General features: G+C 53.2%; 7 protein-coding genes across 7 annotated transcripts; 5 read left to right on the top strand and 2 right to left on the bottom strand.

The window, feature by feature from the left end:
* Window positions 1-13: 13 nt before the first annotated feature.
* RHO25_007602 (uncharacterized protein) lies at window positions 14-1,240 on the bottom strand (the record flags this gene model as incomplete). The annotated part of the gene is made up of 1 exon (XM_023599784.2): window positions 14-1,240. One exon carries the CDS (start codon window positions 1,238-1,240, stop codon window positions 14-16), a length of 1,227 nt encoding a protein of 408 aa, XP_023449354.1.
* Window positions 1,241-1,557: 317 nt separating this feature from the next.
* RHO25_007603 (uncharacterized protein) lies at window positions 1,558-2,242 on the top strand (the record flags this gene model as incomplete). Its single annotated transcript, XM_023599785.2, has 5 exons — window positions 1,558-1,592; window positions 1,644-1,758; window positions 1,810-1,875; window positions 1,928-2,050; window positions 2,099-2,242. The coding sequence occupies 5 exons, from the start codon at window positions 1,558-1,560 to the stop codon at window positions 2,240-2,242; spliced, it is 483 nt and encodes a 160-aa protein (XP_023449355.1).
* Window positions 2,243-4,252: 2,010 nt separating this feature from the next.
* On the top strand, window positions 4,253-5,824 carry RHO25_007604 (uncharacterized protein; the record flags this gene model as incomplete). The annotated part of the gene is made up of 4 exons (XM_065602962.1): window positions 4,253-4,528; window positions 5,211-5,372; window positions 5,426-5,496; window positions 5,548-5,824. The coding sequence occupies 4 exons, from the start codon at window positions 4,253-4,255 to the stop codon at window positions 5,822-5,824; spliced, it is 786 nt and encodes a 261-aa protein (XP_065459034.1).
* Window positions 5,825-7,164: 1,340 nt separating this feature from the next.
* On the top strand, window positions 7,165-8,767 carry CLAH10_2 (Aldehyde dehydrogenase; the record flags this gene model as incomplete). The annotated part of the gene is made up of 3 exons (XM_023599787.2): window positions 7,165-7,226; window positions 7,283-8,272; window positions 8,326-8,767. The coding sequence occupies 3 exons, from the start codon at window positions 7,165-7,167 to the stop codon at window positions 8,765-8,767; spliced, it is 1,494 nt and encodes a 497-aa protein (XP_023449349.1).
* A 542-nt stretch (window positions 8,768-9,309) lies between these two features.
* RHO25_007606 (uncharacterized protein) lies at window positions 9,310-10,254 on the top strand (the record flags this gene model as incomplete). The annotated part of the gene is made up of 1 exon (XM_023599788.1): window positions 9,310-10,254. The coding sequence occupies one exon, from the start codon at window positions 9,310-9,312 to the stop codon at window positions 10,252-10,254; it is 945 nt and encodes a 314-aa protein (XP_023449350.1).
* A 212-nt stretch (window positions 10,255-10,466) lies between these two features.
* On the bottom strand, window positions 10,467-12,332 carry RHO25_007607 (uncharacterized protein; the record flags this gene model as incomplete). Its single annotated transcript, XM_023599789.1, has 1 exon — window positions 10,467-12,332. The coding sequence occupies one exon, from the start codon at window positions 12,330-12,332 to the stop codon at window positions 10,467-10,469; it is 1,866 nt and encodes a 621-aa protein (XP_023449351.1).
* Window positions 12,333-13,365: 1,033 nt separating this feature from the next.
* On the top strand, window positions 13,366-14,270 carry RHO25_007608 (uncharacterized protein; the record flags this gene model as incomplete). The annotated part of the gene is made up of 2 exons (XM_023599790.2): window positions 13,366-13,413; window positions 13,473-14,270. 2 exons carry the CDS (start codon window positions 13,366-13,368, stop codon window positions 14,268-14,270), a joined length of 846 nt encoding a protein of 281 aa, XP_023449356.1.
* Between the last annotated feature and the right edge of the window lie 199 nt (window positions 14,271-14,469).

Genomic DNA, 14,469 nt, shown 5'->3' on the forward strand with positions numbered 1-14,469 from the left:
ACATCCATTTTGTTCAGAACAAAAAGGTTGGAATGCTCGCTTCCAGTTCCTTGCGCTTAGCTTCGGCCTCCTCTTTTGCTTTCTGCGCACGGCGCTTGGCTAGTGAAGTCAAGGGACGTGACCCGGGTTCCTCCTTGATCTTCACAGACGCCGTGCCGAAGTCATCATTGATGGGCGACGTCGGTGGTTCCTGTTTGATCGAGGAAAATCTGGATTGTGCTTGTCGGCCATTTGAGCGAGAAGCATCCCCAGCAACATTGTTCTCATCGCGCTGCTTTCGTAGAGGGGCTGGTAGTCTCGGAGGCGGCGAAGAAGGTAGTGAGGGAGGTTCCGACTCCTCCTTCACGTAGTCCTGCTCTTCACGCCTGGCTCTCCCAAACTGCTTGAACACTCTGGAAGGTGCTGCTTTGGGAGGAGGTGCTGGTAGCGAGGACGTCGAGACCCCACTGCTTGAAGCTGCAGAACGCTGTATGGTGCTCTGAGTCGGCACCTTCTTCTTGCGCAACGGTGCATCGAGGTCGTCACTTTCGGTCTCCTCGTCTTCGTCCTCCATCTCACGGAGAGGGGACAACACTGCCTTCGGCAGCGGATCCGAGCTTTCGTCTCCATCTTCCGCTAACGCCCTCCTTGACCTCGAATCTGTGGATCTGGTCTGCGCGGGACCAGTCCCGCCTTGCGAGCCTGTCATGAGATTCGCAAGCTGCGGCACCTTCATGAATTCATCCTCGTCTTCACTGTCACTGTCTGCCATCACAGCCTGCCTTCGCTTTCTCTGATTCTCTTCTTGCTGGCGTTTCACTTGCAGCTCCGTACTTTGAGGAGTCCTGCCATCTGTCGCCCTCGCCAGTGTTGCCAGCGTTTCCTGCCCACGCGATCTGCGCAACTTCTTAAGTCGCGCATACTCGGCCTGGTGAAGGTGCTCTGTGTACAATTGCGCTGTAGAGTAGAATTCGTCTTCGACCATCATCCAGATGTCGTCTGCATCGTACCCTGGTTTCATGTACTCGACTGGTGGAGGGCCTTTCGGCGCCGGTGGGGGTGAAGATGAGGGCTCGCGCACGATCTGCTTTTGCTTCTCCGGTCGTGCTGGTCGTGCTGGCTCATCTTGAAGATCTTCCAGGTCAGGCCCTACGAGCTCGTTTGGTGAAGCTGTACGTGGCCTCGCTTTCGTCTTCGTGGCTTCCTGCGGCGCATCTTTCTCGCTCGCGTTGTCCTTCAACCATGGGAGTTTTCGCGGCATATCGGCGGCAATCAGCCCTGCTATCCAAAGCTCTGGTGAATGACGCGTTTCAGGCGCGTCGACGAACGTTTTTGGACGCGTTTATTGGTGAGCATGACGATCCAAGCTAATGCGCGATCAATAAAGCTGTGGGGCAGGCGGCTCAAGAGTGAATTGTGATTGTTTCGCGTGTTTGTGAAAGAAGCAGCGCAAAGGTCGAAAGTTCCCGTCGAAGCTGCCTGGTTCACTCGGCTCGCCAAGACACTCTTTCTCTAGCTCGAAGATCCTCGTCTTCAACAGCATCACATTGATGGTTCACTAACCAACATCTCGCCAATATGCTTGCACTTACCATCTCGGCCGAACTGGAAGGGTATCAGGAATAGCACAATCGCGCAAAGAATCTTTGCTGACCACAACCCAGCGTCACCGACCTCGGTCCAGAAGACACCGAGACGAATCCGTTCTACTACACGTTCAAGGTCCAATGTACATCATGTCGCGAGATACACCCCAATTGGGTGTCTATCAGCCGATTCGTGGGACAGCATCTGAACAATCCACTTCGATCTCTGCTGACCGAACATTAGGAGCAAAATGAGCAATCTGGAAGTAGAGGCGAGGCGAATTTCGTCTGGAAATGCAAGAACTGCAAGGTCTGACCACGAATCGTACTTTGCAGCCATGCTTGTGCTGATATCTGTGTAGAGGGAGCATTCAGCCAATATAGTCGATTCGCCCTCTACGTATCCGCAACAAAGTCCGCCCAAGCCCAAGAACATCATTACCATGGATTGCAGAGGCCTCGAATTTGTCGAGTTCAAGGCAGACGTATGCTACCTGAGACCATATTGCCCTCCACTTACTAATCTTTCCCAGGGCGAATGGAAAGCAACAGGTGCCGAAAGCGGTACCAAATTTGCAGCCATCGACCTGACAGAAGGAGAATGGTTTGATTACGACGAGAAGGCTGGCGAGGAGGTCAGCATCAAGGACATCAAATTCGACATCAAACGAGCATAGAGTGCAATCATCCCTGAATGGTGAACAGTTCGGTCACATACCATGTCTCAGCAGGATTCTTGGCAGCCAGTTGTGGCGCAACTCTACTCGTGGCGTCAAGCTTGCTACAGCTGCAAGCTGCAGCTCCGGTATCAGCTATGGATGAGAGATCAGATTTGTGCTCACATGATCATGTACACGTTGAAGCACCAAAATGTTAGAGGTTGGCAACACACACCGGAAAGATCGTAGATCGAGCATTGACCAAGGACGTGGTCTCATCGATGCCACAATCCTCCTAACGGTTGTCATGAGCTCTTTGTTCACACAGCAAACCACGTCATAGCCGCCTGTCCGCGATACGCGCAATCATCTATTGTCCGACTTAGCTGATAAGTACGAAAGCCACTGGAGCTTCCTTTGTTTTTGTAGCATCTCGAAGCTAACATGGAGATGTTGCGCGACCATCATTCGATTGATATGAGAGGGGACAAGTAAAATCCACAAGCACCCACCACATTCACAGCACATTTATTGACGCTGTAGGCACAACTGAAGCATGCTGCAGCTAGAGCTCTGTGTACGACCTGCACGAGAATCGCTGTTACCGATGATGATCAGTACGCAGGAGTCGCCCTTCCTGATCCTACCTCCAGAACTCCGAAACATAATCTACCACGAACTATTCCAAAGCCAGCAGCGTGAAGTCTTTCACCTTCGCGAGGGACATATGCAGCCAGCAATATTGACGACATGCCGCCAACTACGCTTCGAGTGCAGCGGAATATTCTACGCAAACACAACGCTACAGTTCAGTGATCCCGATATTTGTATCCGCCGCCTTACGTCACTCAACCCCAAACACGTTGATCTCGTTCCTGAGCTACGATACGACACTTCTGAGGTTTGCACAAGAGCCGCAAGCTGGCGCACAGCGTTTCGAGAATTGCCAGGGCTGAATGAAGACACAAAGCTCGAGGCTTTACGGGACCAGTTGGCGAAGAGAGGAATTATATTGAGGCCTAGCGTGCTGAAGGCAAGAATACTTATCAGTTGTCAGCCGAGCTGGACTAGTGATCCGTTGAACGCGGCACTTGAAGCTGTTAGAACGGGTCTAATGGTTGGCCGGATGATGTTCGTATAGGTCCTGCTAGGAATCGGCGCTTGGTGAATGTAGGCCTTTGGGATGAGACAAGAATGTCGCGTACGAGGAAAGCGTTCGGCGAGAGCAGAGCTTTGGCTCTTTCCTTTACCCAAAAATGACGATGAAATGCTCACAGCCATGCTCCCTCTTCGACTGGAGCTGTGCATAGTCGGGACTTGTCTTAGAACGTCTAAAACTTGAACCAGCTCAAGCACAATACAGTCTCGTACAGCGTGGATACGTACTGCCCGGTGAATTAGCACGGCCGCCCTTTTGTAGCATGACAATTAGATCGAACACGACATCCGGGCGGCCTGGACGCGAGCACCACTGCTGCCTGGGGCACCACAGCAGGCAGTGACCGTTGTTTGTTGAGTCGAACGTGTGCGGGGGACGCATGCGGACAAGGGGCCTCATTCACGCGTGCTCAGCGTGGCGTTGGGTCTCGGCAGTTTCCCGACCCAGCCTCCCGCAGCCGTGACTCGTTGTTCTTGCGCGCTCGTCTTCTCCTGCTTTGTCCTCATCCCCAACATCACCGCGCGCATCACCCACAACCACACGCATCGTCAGCACCGCGCCGCGTCAAAGATCATCAGACGCGCTCTTGCCATCGACAACGCAAGCCGCCCACAACACTATCCTCATCGTCAACGGGTCGCCCCATCCGACCACGCGCAAGTCTCTGCCACCTTGCCTTTGCGAACCGCGACAGCCTTATTGACTTCACTTCGCGACTCTTCATCTTCGCCCGCGCCCGCGCTTACTTCTCAGCTATTCGAGTCGTTTAATTCATCAGTCGACTCGCTCACTACCAGTCTTCGGTCGACGCCACTCCACATACTTCGACAGTCAGCACTTTCACCAACACCAATATCAAATCCATCACCATGTCTGGAAAGCTCGATCAATCGCTCGATGCCATCATGAAGGACCGCCCAGCCGGCAGCCGCCGAGGAGGCCGAGCTGGACGCCTGCCAGCGCGCAAGGCCGCCGCAAAATCGAAAGCCGCAACCGCAGCGGTGGTCGCTCCAGCCGGCGGCATCGCAAAGAAGACCAAGGCCACGAGGCCAACGAAGGCCCCGGCCGTTGTGCCCGTCCACACGGGAGACAGCAAAATCTCAGTCTCTAACCTTCCCACGGATGTGACGGAGACGCTGATTAAGGTACGTTGACCGCGCCGATTGCACGGTACACGTTTGGCCGCACCATCACCTTCCGATGAGACGCGCGCCAGCGATTACAAGGAAAAATGGACATTTCAGTTTGCGATAAGGACAGCTCTTCTTGAGGATGGGACTGGCATAACGGCCTCTTTTCCGCAACCGCCCGCTTCATGAAGCACAGCGCGTTGTCGTAAGAATCGAGTGCCTTCAAACGTCTCGCAAAATTCCCACGACTCGCATGCCTGGCAAGCACGCACGTGTAGGATGCAGACGTACACAGCAGCAGCAGTACGACTTTTGAGGGCAAGCAGCATGATTGTTCGGGCGTTGCAGAACTAGTGGGGACGGGCAGACGTCTCGACAGGCGCGATCGCTTTGCGGCTTACGTCGGTCAGTGCGACTAAGTCGCACGCTCTGCAGAAGCGGCAAAGTGGAGACTCGAGAGCCAACGCCCGTGGACTTGAAGAATGAGTGGTCCAGCAACAGGAGAACATGAACAAGGGACCATGATCGCTGCTGTAGCAGCTGCTGCTTGCCCTCTTGAGTGGAGTACTGCCGTCTTGACTTGTGGAGCCTTACACCCGGGTCGTATACGTTCCGCCAGAGCACCGCACGACCGAATCTCCTATGTTGGGCGCCGCTCGCTCCGCTCAAGGTGTCGACTAACATGGCTTGTGTTCAGGACTACTTTGGCCAATCGGTCGCACCAGTGAAGAAGGTCATTCTCAACTACGGACCAAACGGCCGCAGCCGTGGATCAGCAACTGTTCTATTCAGCAAACCAACCGCAGCTGCCGAAGCAGTGCAACTCGATGGCACGGTCGTTGACGGCAAGAAGATGAGGGTATGCTCCAACTACTTGTGCCAATTCCCAAATCCCATACTGACGAACTCCAGATCGAGATTCTCATGGGTGCTCAGGCCGTCCCAGCACCTCAAGCACCAAAGCCACTTTCCGAGCGCGTGACGTAAGTCTTGTCAATTTCGCGCCGCCTTTCACCTTCTGACCTCTCGAACAGCAAGCAGCCCAAGAACGCCGCGAAGGACAAGCCGAAGCAGGCCGGTGCAGCCAAGGGTCAGGCTGGCGCCAACGGAGCAACTGCGGATAAGAAGAAGACGAAGAAGGCCAAGTCTGGTCGCGCAGGCAAGCCAAAGGCGAAGACCGCAGAAGAGCTGGATGCAGAAATGCAGGACTACTTTGGCAGTGGCGAGGCCGGCGCTGCCGCTGCGAACGGCACAGCACCTGCGGCTGCGACGAACGGAGCCGATACTGGGATGGTCGACGAGGTGATGTAAGATGGATCGCGAGCGAGGACGATTGTTACAAAGACACTCCTTAGGCGCTGATATGTGCCTGCCTGCTCTTTCGCGGACGAACCGAACCGAAACACACGGCGGTAACGACTCTGCTTCGACGTTGTTCAGTTTTGAAATTGTATCAAGTACGACATCCCGGCGTTTGGAGATTGCTGCAGACTTCGTCGTGGTGGATCAGACTGCGGGAAGAATAAGATAAGACTGCGACTACGACCTTTCACTTTTACTCTTGCAACTCTTCGCTTCTCCAGAGAGCTTCAAGCTTGTTCGTCACTGAAGTCCAAGTACCTCCAAGGAGCCGGGTGCACTAATGGCGCCCTGCATCGATTGCCTGGAAAGAGCTCCATCGAGGTAGTCGGAACGAGCCCAGGCGCCGTCGTGCCGAACAGGGCTGCTCTGTTTTGTAATCTGCGAAGCTGGCAGCTCGGCCTCGATCGCACACTGTGGAGGCTGGCTGTCCTTTGGCCCAGCTGTCCATCCGAATTTTCTCGAGCTATCCCCGGGGCCGTCTGTCACGAATTCTGCTGCGCGGCTGACCTGCCAAGTCAAGCTCGAAGTGGTGCCCCTCATGTGCGTAGCTGCGGCCAACGCGGAGCGCGAACCTTGATGGTAAGCGCATCTCACTCCGACCGTTGTCCTAGCAATGAGTGAATTGTGCAAACTGGCCTCACGGCTCGCTGTGAAGCAGACCGAGCTCAGCGTCATGGCTCAGCAGGGATGCCGCGCACTAGGAGCCGCCGTCTTCTCAGTGCAGATCGCCTCGTGAGAACGGGCAGCAGCAGCAGCACTACTGCTTATACCCAGATGGGCGGTTTTGGAATTGAGACCGCACTGCAAGAGCCTCTGCAGATCTGTACCTGTACGGCATTTTGGTCTAGATTGACTGCATTGGTCTCGCCACCGTAAAGAGAAAGCGTAACCACAGAGGGCCCTCTCTAGCTTTCCCCGCTTCAGCTCCATTGCCCCGCTACCAGCGCGCAACGCGCAGCCAGCCATGTCGCCGAGAGCCATTCACAGAGCACCGCTCCACAGCCCATGGCCCCTTCCAGCGATCCTTGTGAGCGAATGCATGGACAAGTGGAGCGGTACAGTGGAGTTGGTAGCTACCCTCCCACATCGCATTGTCGGAGCTTAGCACGCCGCCGTTGGGGGAAGGCGACGAAGCGCTGAAGCCGATGCTGTTATAAACCCCTCTGCCGTGCTCGACGCATACCTTCCTCCTCCTCCTATCACTCATCGCTGTGCGATCCGAGGAAACAATCATCAAGCACTTTTTCTTTAATTGAGATACCCAGTCGATTTGACTAGCACTGCCCAACATGTCTCTTTCCGTCGAGCTCGAGACGCCAACTTCTGGCAAGTACACTCAGCCAACCGGACTGTAAGTACAGCATTGCGCAGGTGGCGACAGCAACAGAGAGCTGACCTGACCTCCAGTTTCATCAACAATGAGTTCGTGAAAGGTGTGGATGGTAAGACCTTCGAGGTCATCAACCCAGCCACCGAGGAGGTCATCACCTCCGTCCACGAGGCCACCGAGAAGGATGTCGACATCGCCGTCGCCGCCGCTCGCAAGGCATTCGAGGGACCATGGAGACAAGAGACCCCAGAGAACCGTGGCAAGCTCCTGAACAAGCTCGCCGACCTGTTCGAGAAGAACCTCGACCTCTTGGCCTCCGTTGAGGCTCTCGACAACGGCAAGGCTCAGGCCATGGCTAAGGTCGACATCAGCATGTGCGCTGGCTGCCTGCGATACTATGGTGGCTGGGCCGACAAGATCGAGGGCAAGGTTGTTGATACCACACCAGACACCTTCAACTACATCAAGAAGGAGCCAATTGGTGTTTGCGGACAAATCATCCCATGGAACTTCCCATTGCTCATGTGGGCATGGAAGATTGGCCCAGCCATTGCCACCGGTAACACTGTCGTCCTGAAGACTGCTGAGCAGACACCTCTTGGTGGTCTCGTTGCCGCTACCCTCATCAAGGAGGCTGGCTTCCCACCTGGAGTTGTCAACGTCATCTCTGGTTTCGGTAAGGTCGCTGGTGCGGCTATCGCCTCCCACATGGACGTCGACAAGGTCGCCTTCACTGGCTCGACCGTTGTTGGCCGACAAATCCTCAAGGCCGCCGCTGGCTCCAACTTGAAGAAGGTCACCCTCGAGCTTGGTGGCAAGTCACCAAACATTGTCTTCGACGATGCTGACATTGACAACGCCATCTCGTGGGTCAACTTCGGTATCTTCTTCAACCACGGCCAATGCTGCTGTGCCGGTTCGCGTATCTACGTCCAGGAGGGTGTCTACGACCAGTTCATCCAGCGCTTCAAGGAGCGAGCTGCCAAGAACGTCGTTGGTGACCCATTCGCCAAAGACACCTTCCAAGGTCCTCAGGTTTCCCAGGTGCAGTTTGACCGCATCATGAAGTGAGTACAATGTGAATCGGTATCATTGAAACATTGCTAACATTTTCAAACAGCTACATCAAGGCTGGCAAGGACGCCGGTGCCAACGTCGAGATTGGCGGTAACCGCAAGGGAGACAAGGGCTACTTCATCGAGCCAACAATCTTCTCCAACGTCACCGAGGACATGCAAATCATGCAAGAGGAGATCTTCGGCCCAGTCTGCTCCATCTCCAAGTTCAAGACCAAGGAGGAGGTCATCAAGATTGGCAACAGCACCACCTACGGTCTCGCCGCCGCTGTCCACACCAAGAACCTCAACACCGCCATCGAGGTCTCCAACGCCCTCAAGGCAGGTACCGTCTGGGTCAACACCTACAACACTCTCCACCACCAGCTTCCATTCGGTGGTTACAAGGAGTCTGGTATCGGCCGTGAGCTTGGCGAGAACGCACTTGACAACTACGTGCAATACAAGACTGTTTCCATCCGTCTTGGTGATGCTCTCTTCGGTTAAGCGATGCTACCTAATGCTGGGAATGCTTTTCATGTAACTAGTTATGAGGCTATGAGATGATGTAAAAAGTAAAAAAGCTTCAAAAACATTCACAATTCTCGTTTTCCCTTCCATCTCTGCTGTACTTGTGTTGCTAAGGTGTAACTGACCTTGGTGGTTTGACCTCGCGGAAACAAAGCCGCACTCGACAGGCTGATCATTTGTCATGCATGACGAGCAACGGGATCTGGACGTCTTGGCATCGAGCTTGCGTGGACCTCGCGCGGTAACTTGTACCCTCTACTGTCAACAACATGTGCCGCCATGACATCAAGCTCGTGGTCTTCAAGCAAAGACACAAACGACGATGTCAAGATGCCGCGGATGCAGACAGAAATCAACTGCTTCACCTAGAAACGCTCGCTCGGGCATTGCAAGCTAAAGTCCGTGGCAGAGGAAACGAGACTTCCTGAATTAGACGAAATGGCGCGCCAAAAAGTAGTCATGACGCGCCGGCGCCTTGGACGCGTCGACTTCACTTGTAGGTATTCTGAGTTCAAACTATGCATCTCCATCAGCTACGACCGCGTCTTGGCCAGCTGCGCAAAGTAGGCTCATACACGAGACATCTGAAGCCATCTATACCCTCGCTACCTATTGCACTCAAGTACTCCTCCATGGCAGGTGCACTCCCGCCACAGCAATTCAAACTCGATCGCAAAATCTGGAATCCCTCACTCTACACCTCAGTCCATGACTTCTGGTTCCAAGGTCTAGAGCAAGACGCCAAAGTCCAAAATGCCACCACGAGGAGAAGATGGTGGGGCCTCGGCCGAACAGAAGAAGAATTCAAAGAAATCGATCGTCAAGTCCACCAACTCTTCGGTCCAGCAGTCCATTCCATAGGACCATCAAAACTCCAATTACCAGAATTCCAAGGCTACAAACACGAATTAGACCACGCGCAAGAAATCGCTGCGCCTTTTCTACCAGAAATCGGACAGGGCAAAGAAGGAGCAGATACCTTGCTAGCAATGATCCTCTTACTAGATCAAATGCCCCGCCACATGTTCCGCACCCCACCAGATTTGGCATTAGTCTATAGACATTACGACAGATTAGCATGGAGTCTTTTCCGCTCATTCAAGAAATCTTCTACTACGGAAATATCCCCAGAAAACCCTCTTGGAAGTCCTTGGTATCACGCTCGTCTTGTTCGGAAACATTGGTTCAAAATGCCATTGATACATTCGGAAGATATGGCTTCGCAAGATGAATCTTTGGCGGAAGTTGTGGCTTGGCAGAATGAGGCGAAGGAAAAGGGAGACGAAGAAGTTGTGGAGGATCTACAATATGGTGTGGATGCTTCGAAGAGTCATCGGGATATTGTGGAGAGGTTTGGGAGGTTCCCGCATAGGAATTTGTGTTTGGAGAGGGAGAATACGGGGGAAGAGGAGGAGTGGTTGAAGACGGGGGAGACGTTTGGGGTGAAGCAGGGTGGGAAGTGAGAGGATGGTGTTTGACAGCCTGTCCGTTGAGCCATCGCATGGGCGGACAACAGTCAAGACGAGAACAGAGGTGTTGACACAGAACCATTCTTGCATTATTGATAAGCAGTACAGATTCACGAGCAGAGCGGAATAGGAATGATGGAGGATTGAAATAAAAATCAATGTTGTACTATGACCGCTAGGGTATCGTCGCGGAACCATCAACAAGATCACCAATACCACGAAAAGCTCTGGCTAACACTATTCCTCCAAATCGAAAGCCAAGTTGGTTTCCGCGTCAAAGTATCCTGTGCCGCCGATTTCGCCGCGCTCTTGGGTACTCTCACCACACGACCAGCAAGTTTCTGGTAGAACTCGAACGCATCATTCGGTTCAGGAAGTTTGAGATCATCCAAAGCATACTCTCTAGCACTCTCATAATCAGCCCGTGCCAGATCTTCTCGTTCTGCTCGCTGCTTCAGGATCTTGTGCTCTTCTGTCCAAGCATATTCCTGTCGCCATGCTTTGCGTCGCTTGTTCCAGGGTTCGGATCTGGCTTCTGAGATGCGTCTGAGAGCGATTTGGTGCTCTAGTCTACGGTTGGCGCGTTCCAAGTCGGCGTTTTGTGTTTGAAGCTTTTCGATCATGTCGTGAGTACCATCGAGCTGGCGAGAAAGTTGACGGAGATGGCTTTGCAGCTTTGCGGTTTTCTGATCGATGCCTCGGTCCCGTGCGAGGAAGTCATCTAGTTGAGCCTGAAGTTCGTTGTTGCGGGCCTCAATTTCGCTCATGTTGCTTTTCTCAGCATCGATGGAAGTTTGCATTTCTCTACCGAGAGTCTCTGTAGCCTCTAATGCGGCCGTACGCTCCTCGAGACTGGTCTGCAGTGTGAGTAGCGATGCCCTAGCATCATCACGTTCCTGCTCGATACTCTTGATAGCAGCGAGAGATTCATCGAGCTTTTGCTGCAGTAGTTTCAGTCTGTCTTCGTATTTGTCCGTGCTTACTCTGAGCTGAGTACAAGCATCGTTGGCCTCTTCTACGAGAGCGGCCAGGTCTTCACTATGTAGAAGATCCTTGGCTTTGGCTTTGCTTTCCGCATCGCTTTGCGCTTGTTGGAACCTTTGCTTCTCCTCTTCAAGTTTTCCATTTGCCCGGTTGAGCTGCTTTCTATAATACTTCAATTCCTCGGCTTTGCGAGTGTACTTCTCGTGCCACTCGTATAGCATAGACCTCGTACTTCGGAGTGGTACTTCTGCATTGGTGACTGCGTTTGTACGGCGATGACCCTTAGACTTGGCGGGAGTTGGAGCGGCTCGCGGTTTCTCATATGGGTCTTCGCACCCGGTAGACTCGCTGTGTCTCTTTGGCTGAGGTATCGCAACAATCTCGACCCGGTCTCCAGCCCTGGCAACACTGTAGTCCATATATTCGAGAGCCGACCAAGCTTGTCTCAACTGGCTAGAGAAGTATGGCATCTCGTGTGGTTTCCTGTCGTACATGTCTGCACGTCTGCGGCCAGGCGAGTGAGGCGTAACCGGGCGAGCCCTGTTGAATATAGGCATACGATCATCTTCGGGGCCATCCACGCGTACTACAGGTATGACATAACTCTGAGTCTGCGCTTTACCGTCATCTGGTGACTGTACTTTCGCACCGTTGTCTGGTGACTGCTCTTCATCGCTATCAGAGTCGTCCCAACCGCTGGCGAGCGATGCGTCAGCTACCTTGTCGCTGTCGGTCAAGTTCGTCTTCTGTTTGCATGCCTGTGTTTTATCGGAATCACTGATCGACGCCACATTGCTATCAGCATTGTCGGTGTTAGCCCCTTCAGTCGCTTGCTGATTCGATGAGTCTTCGGGCTGAACGCCATTCTTTGTAGTGGCATGCATACCCTCGGAGGTACCAGCCACATCTTCAGTGTCGGAGGCCACGTGCGGCACCGACTCAGGCTGTATGGAGGGTGTCGCTGGCTCTTCGATATGCGTGTCCTGCACGCAGTTGTCTTCGTCTGTGAGGTCCTGGGATACTGCAACCAGTGCACTACCCTCATCAACCTCTCGATCGACTTTCTTTTCCTCTTCTTGCTGGCACATAATCAGGGGCCGGTCATTAAAATGTTCCTGTATGTTAATTTCTCGTGAAGGAGGACCTGCCTCTTGGTTCAATGAGTGTTTGGATGCAATAGAAAACACGAAAATGAAGACAAGAAACTGGGAAATCAAAGCGTGCGGGGCGCACGAGCAGATTTGTGTACTTCATCTTGCCACTGCAGCGTTGCAAGGCCACATGGCTTTGATGAGCATGGTGCCAGAAATAGGTCAAAGGGATCATCTTTGTATGGAGAACTTCTTGCGCCTCGGGCAATTTCGTCACACAAAGAAAGAGCGGTACAATGAACGCCGAGGCTCATGTCGACACAGAGTCTATCGGTTTGAACGCGCAAGTGGTCACCGGTATGCTCCCACGGATCCGATTGAAGAGCAGAGCCCTCTTTGAAGAGAAGGCGAAAGGAGACATCTGAAGAGCAGGTTGTTTCTTGATATGTGTGTCCATATCGCACCATATGTGCCTGCTGAATATAGTCTTCATGATGCTCAAGACTGAGCTTTCCCTCGGATTTGGATGGATGCTTGCATGAGTGGTAGTCGTTAGACCATCTCGGAGCATTGATGCTTTTTGCAGCTCGTCTTTAGCCTGCGTCGCGCTGCCACGGCATTTTTCTGTTTGATGACATGCTTCGAAGATTTATGTCCTGCAGCAGATGGAGGTAGAGCCTTCATGCACCGAGCAAGGAGCGCAAATGGCTAGTAAGTCTGATCACTCTCCTGTCCATCAGCCGTCCGAGACTTCGAGAGAGCAGATATTGCGATGAGCATCCAATTCATGTTATCTCTGTGAAGGTCTATGATCTTTCCATTTCGCGAATTGAAATTGGAAAGGGTCGTGTGTTGATGAAGCATGTAAAAGGTCTGGTTGACGCCAAGTGCATCGCAACTCCCGTCGCCGAGATCGCTCCGCGTCGAACCACATTGACGAAGTCCATGCAGGTGCACAACTTCACTCATTACATTCCCCGTCACTCATTATTGCATTGTCCGAGGCGTTAGGCGCGAGCTCTGTGTTGTAATGGAATCGCAGAGCTTGGTAGAATCACCATATCTCAGATCTCTCATCGTATGCCATGCCCATCATAGGGAAGACGATCCCGTGAAGCCTGCAGCTAACATTCCTAGGCAGGCGGCGTAGCAGGTACGACCGTAGACATCTCACTTTATCCTCTCGATACCCTCAAGACTCGATTACAGTCCTCCGCCGGCTTCTGGGCATCTGGCGGTTTTCGCGGTGTATACAATGGCGTAGGCTCTGCAGCAGTCGGCTCCGCGCCAGGAGCCGCATTGTTCTTTATGACATATGAAGGGACAAAGAGATATCTTGCACCCTACGGAACGAGCGCAACGAGCGAAGCGGGTGTGCATATGGCAGCAGCAAGCTTGGGAGAAATCGCAGCATGTTCCGTGCGGGTACCGACAGAAGTGGTCAAGCAAAGAGCGCAGGCGAAGCAGCATCCGAGCTCACTGAGCTCGCTGAAGCATATCTTGGGACAAAGAGCAACACACGGGCTGCCTCATGTATGGCGAGAGCTGTACCGAGGATGGGGCATTACGGTCATGCGTGAGGTGCCCTTCACCATTATTCAGTTCCCGCTCTGGGAAGGCCTGAAGAAGTGGTCACTGGCACAGAGACAAGGCCCACGGCCCTCAGATGTCACAGCTGCGGAGAGCTCGATATATGGCGCTGTTTCAGGAGCTATCGCTGCTGGACTTACCACTCCTCTTGATGTGCTCAAGACCAGGATGATGCTATCGAAGGAGCGAGTCAATGTCTTCGATATGACGGCACGTATCTGGAAGCAGGAAGGAGGTCGTGTATTCCTCAGTGGCATCGGACCCAGGACCATGTGGATCAGTATCGGCGGCGCGGTCTTCCTAGGCAGCTACCAATGGGCAAGTAATCTACTAGGAGGACGATGAGAAAATCGAAGGCCGATCTGACATCTTCACATCTGCTCAATGCTGCGAAGCTCTGCTCTATGGAATGTGGACATTGCTGTGCTGCCAACCCTTCCTAGGGCTCTATCAGAGTGTATATACAACCTTTTTAGCTGCTTATATACCTCAGAATCGGGAGCGGACGAGCCGACAAGGGTATACACCGTGAAGTGTTGGGACC

This window comes from Cercospora beticola, chromosome 5 (genome assembly GCF_033473495.1).
Source record: "Cercospora beticola chromosome 5, complete sequence".
NCBI classification, from domain to species: domain Eukaryota; kingdom Fungi; phylum Ascomycota; class Dothideomycetes; order Mycosphaerellales; family Mycosphaerellaceae; genus Cercospora; species Cercospora beticola.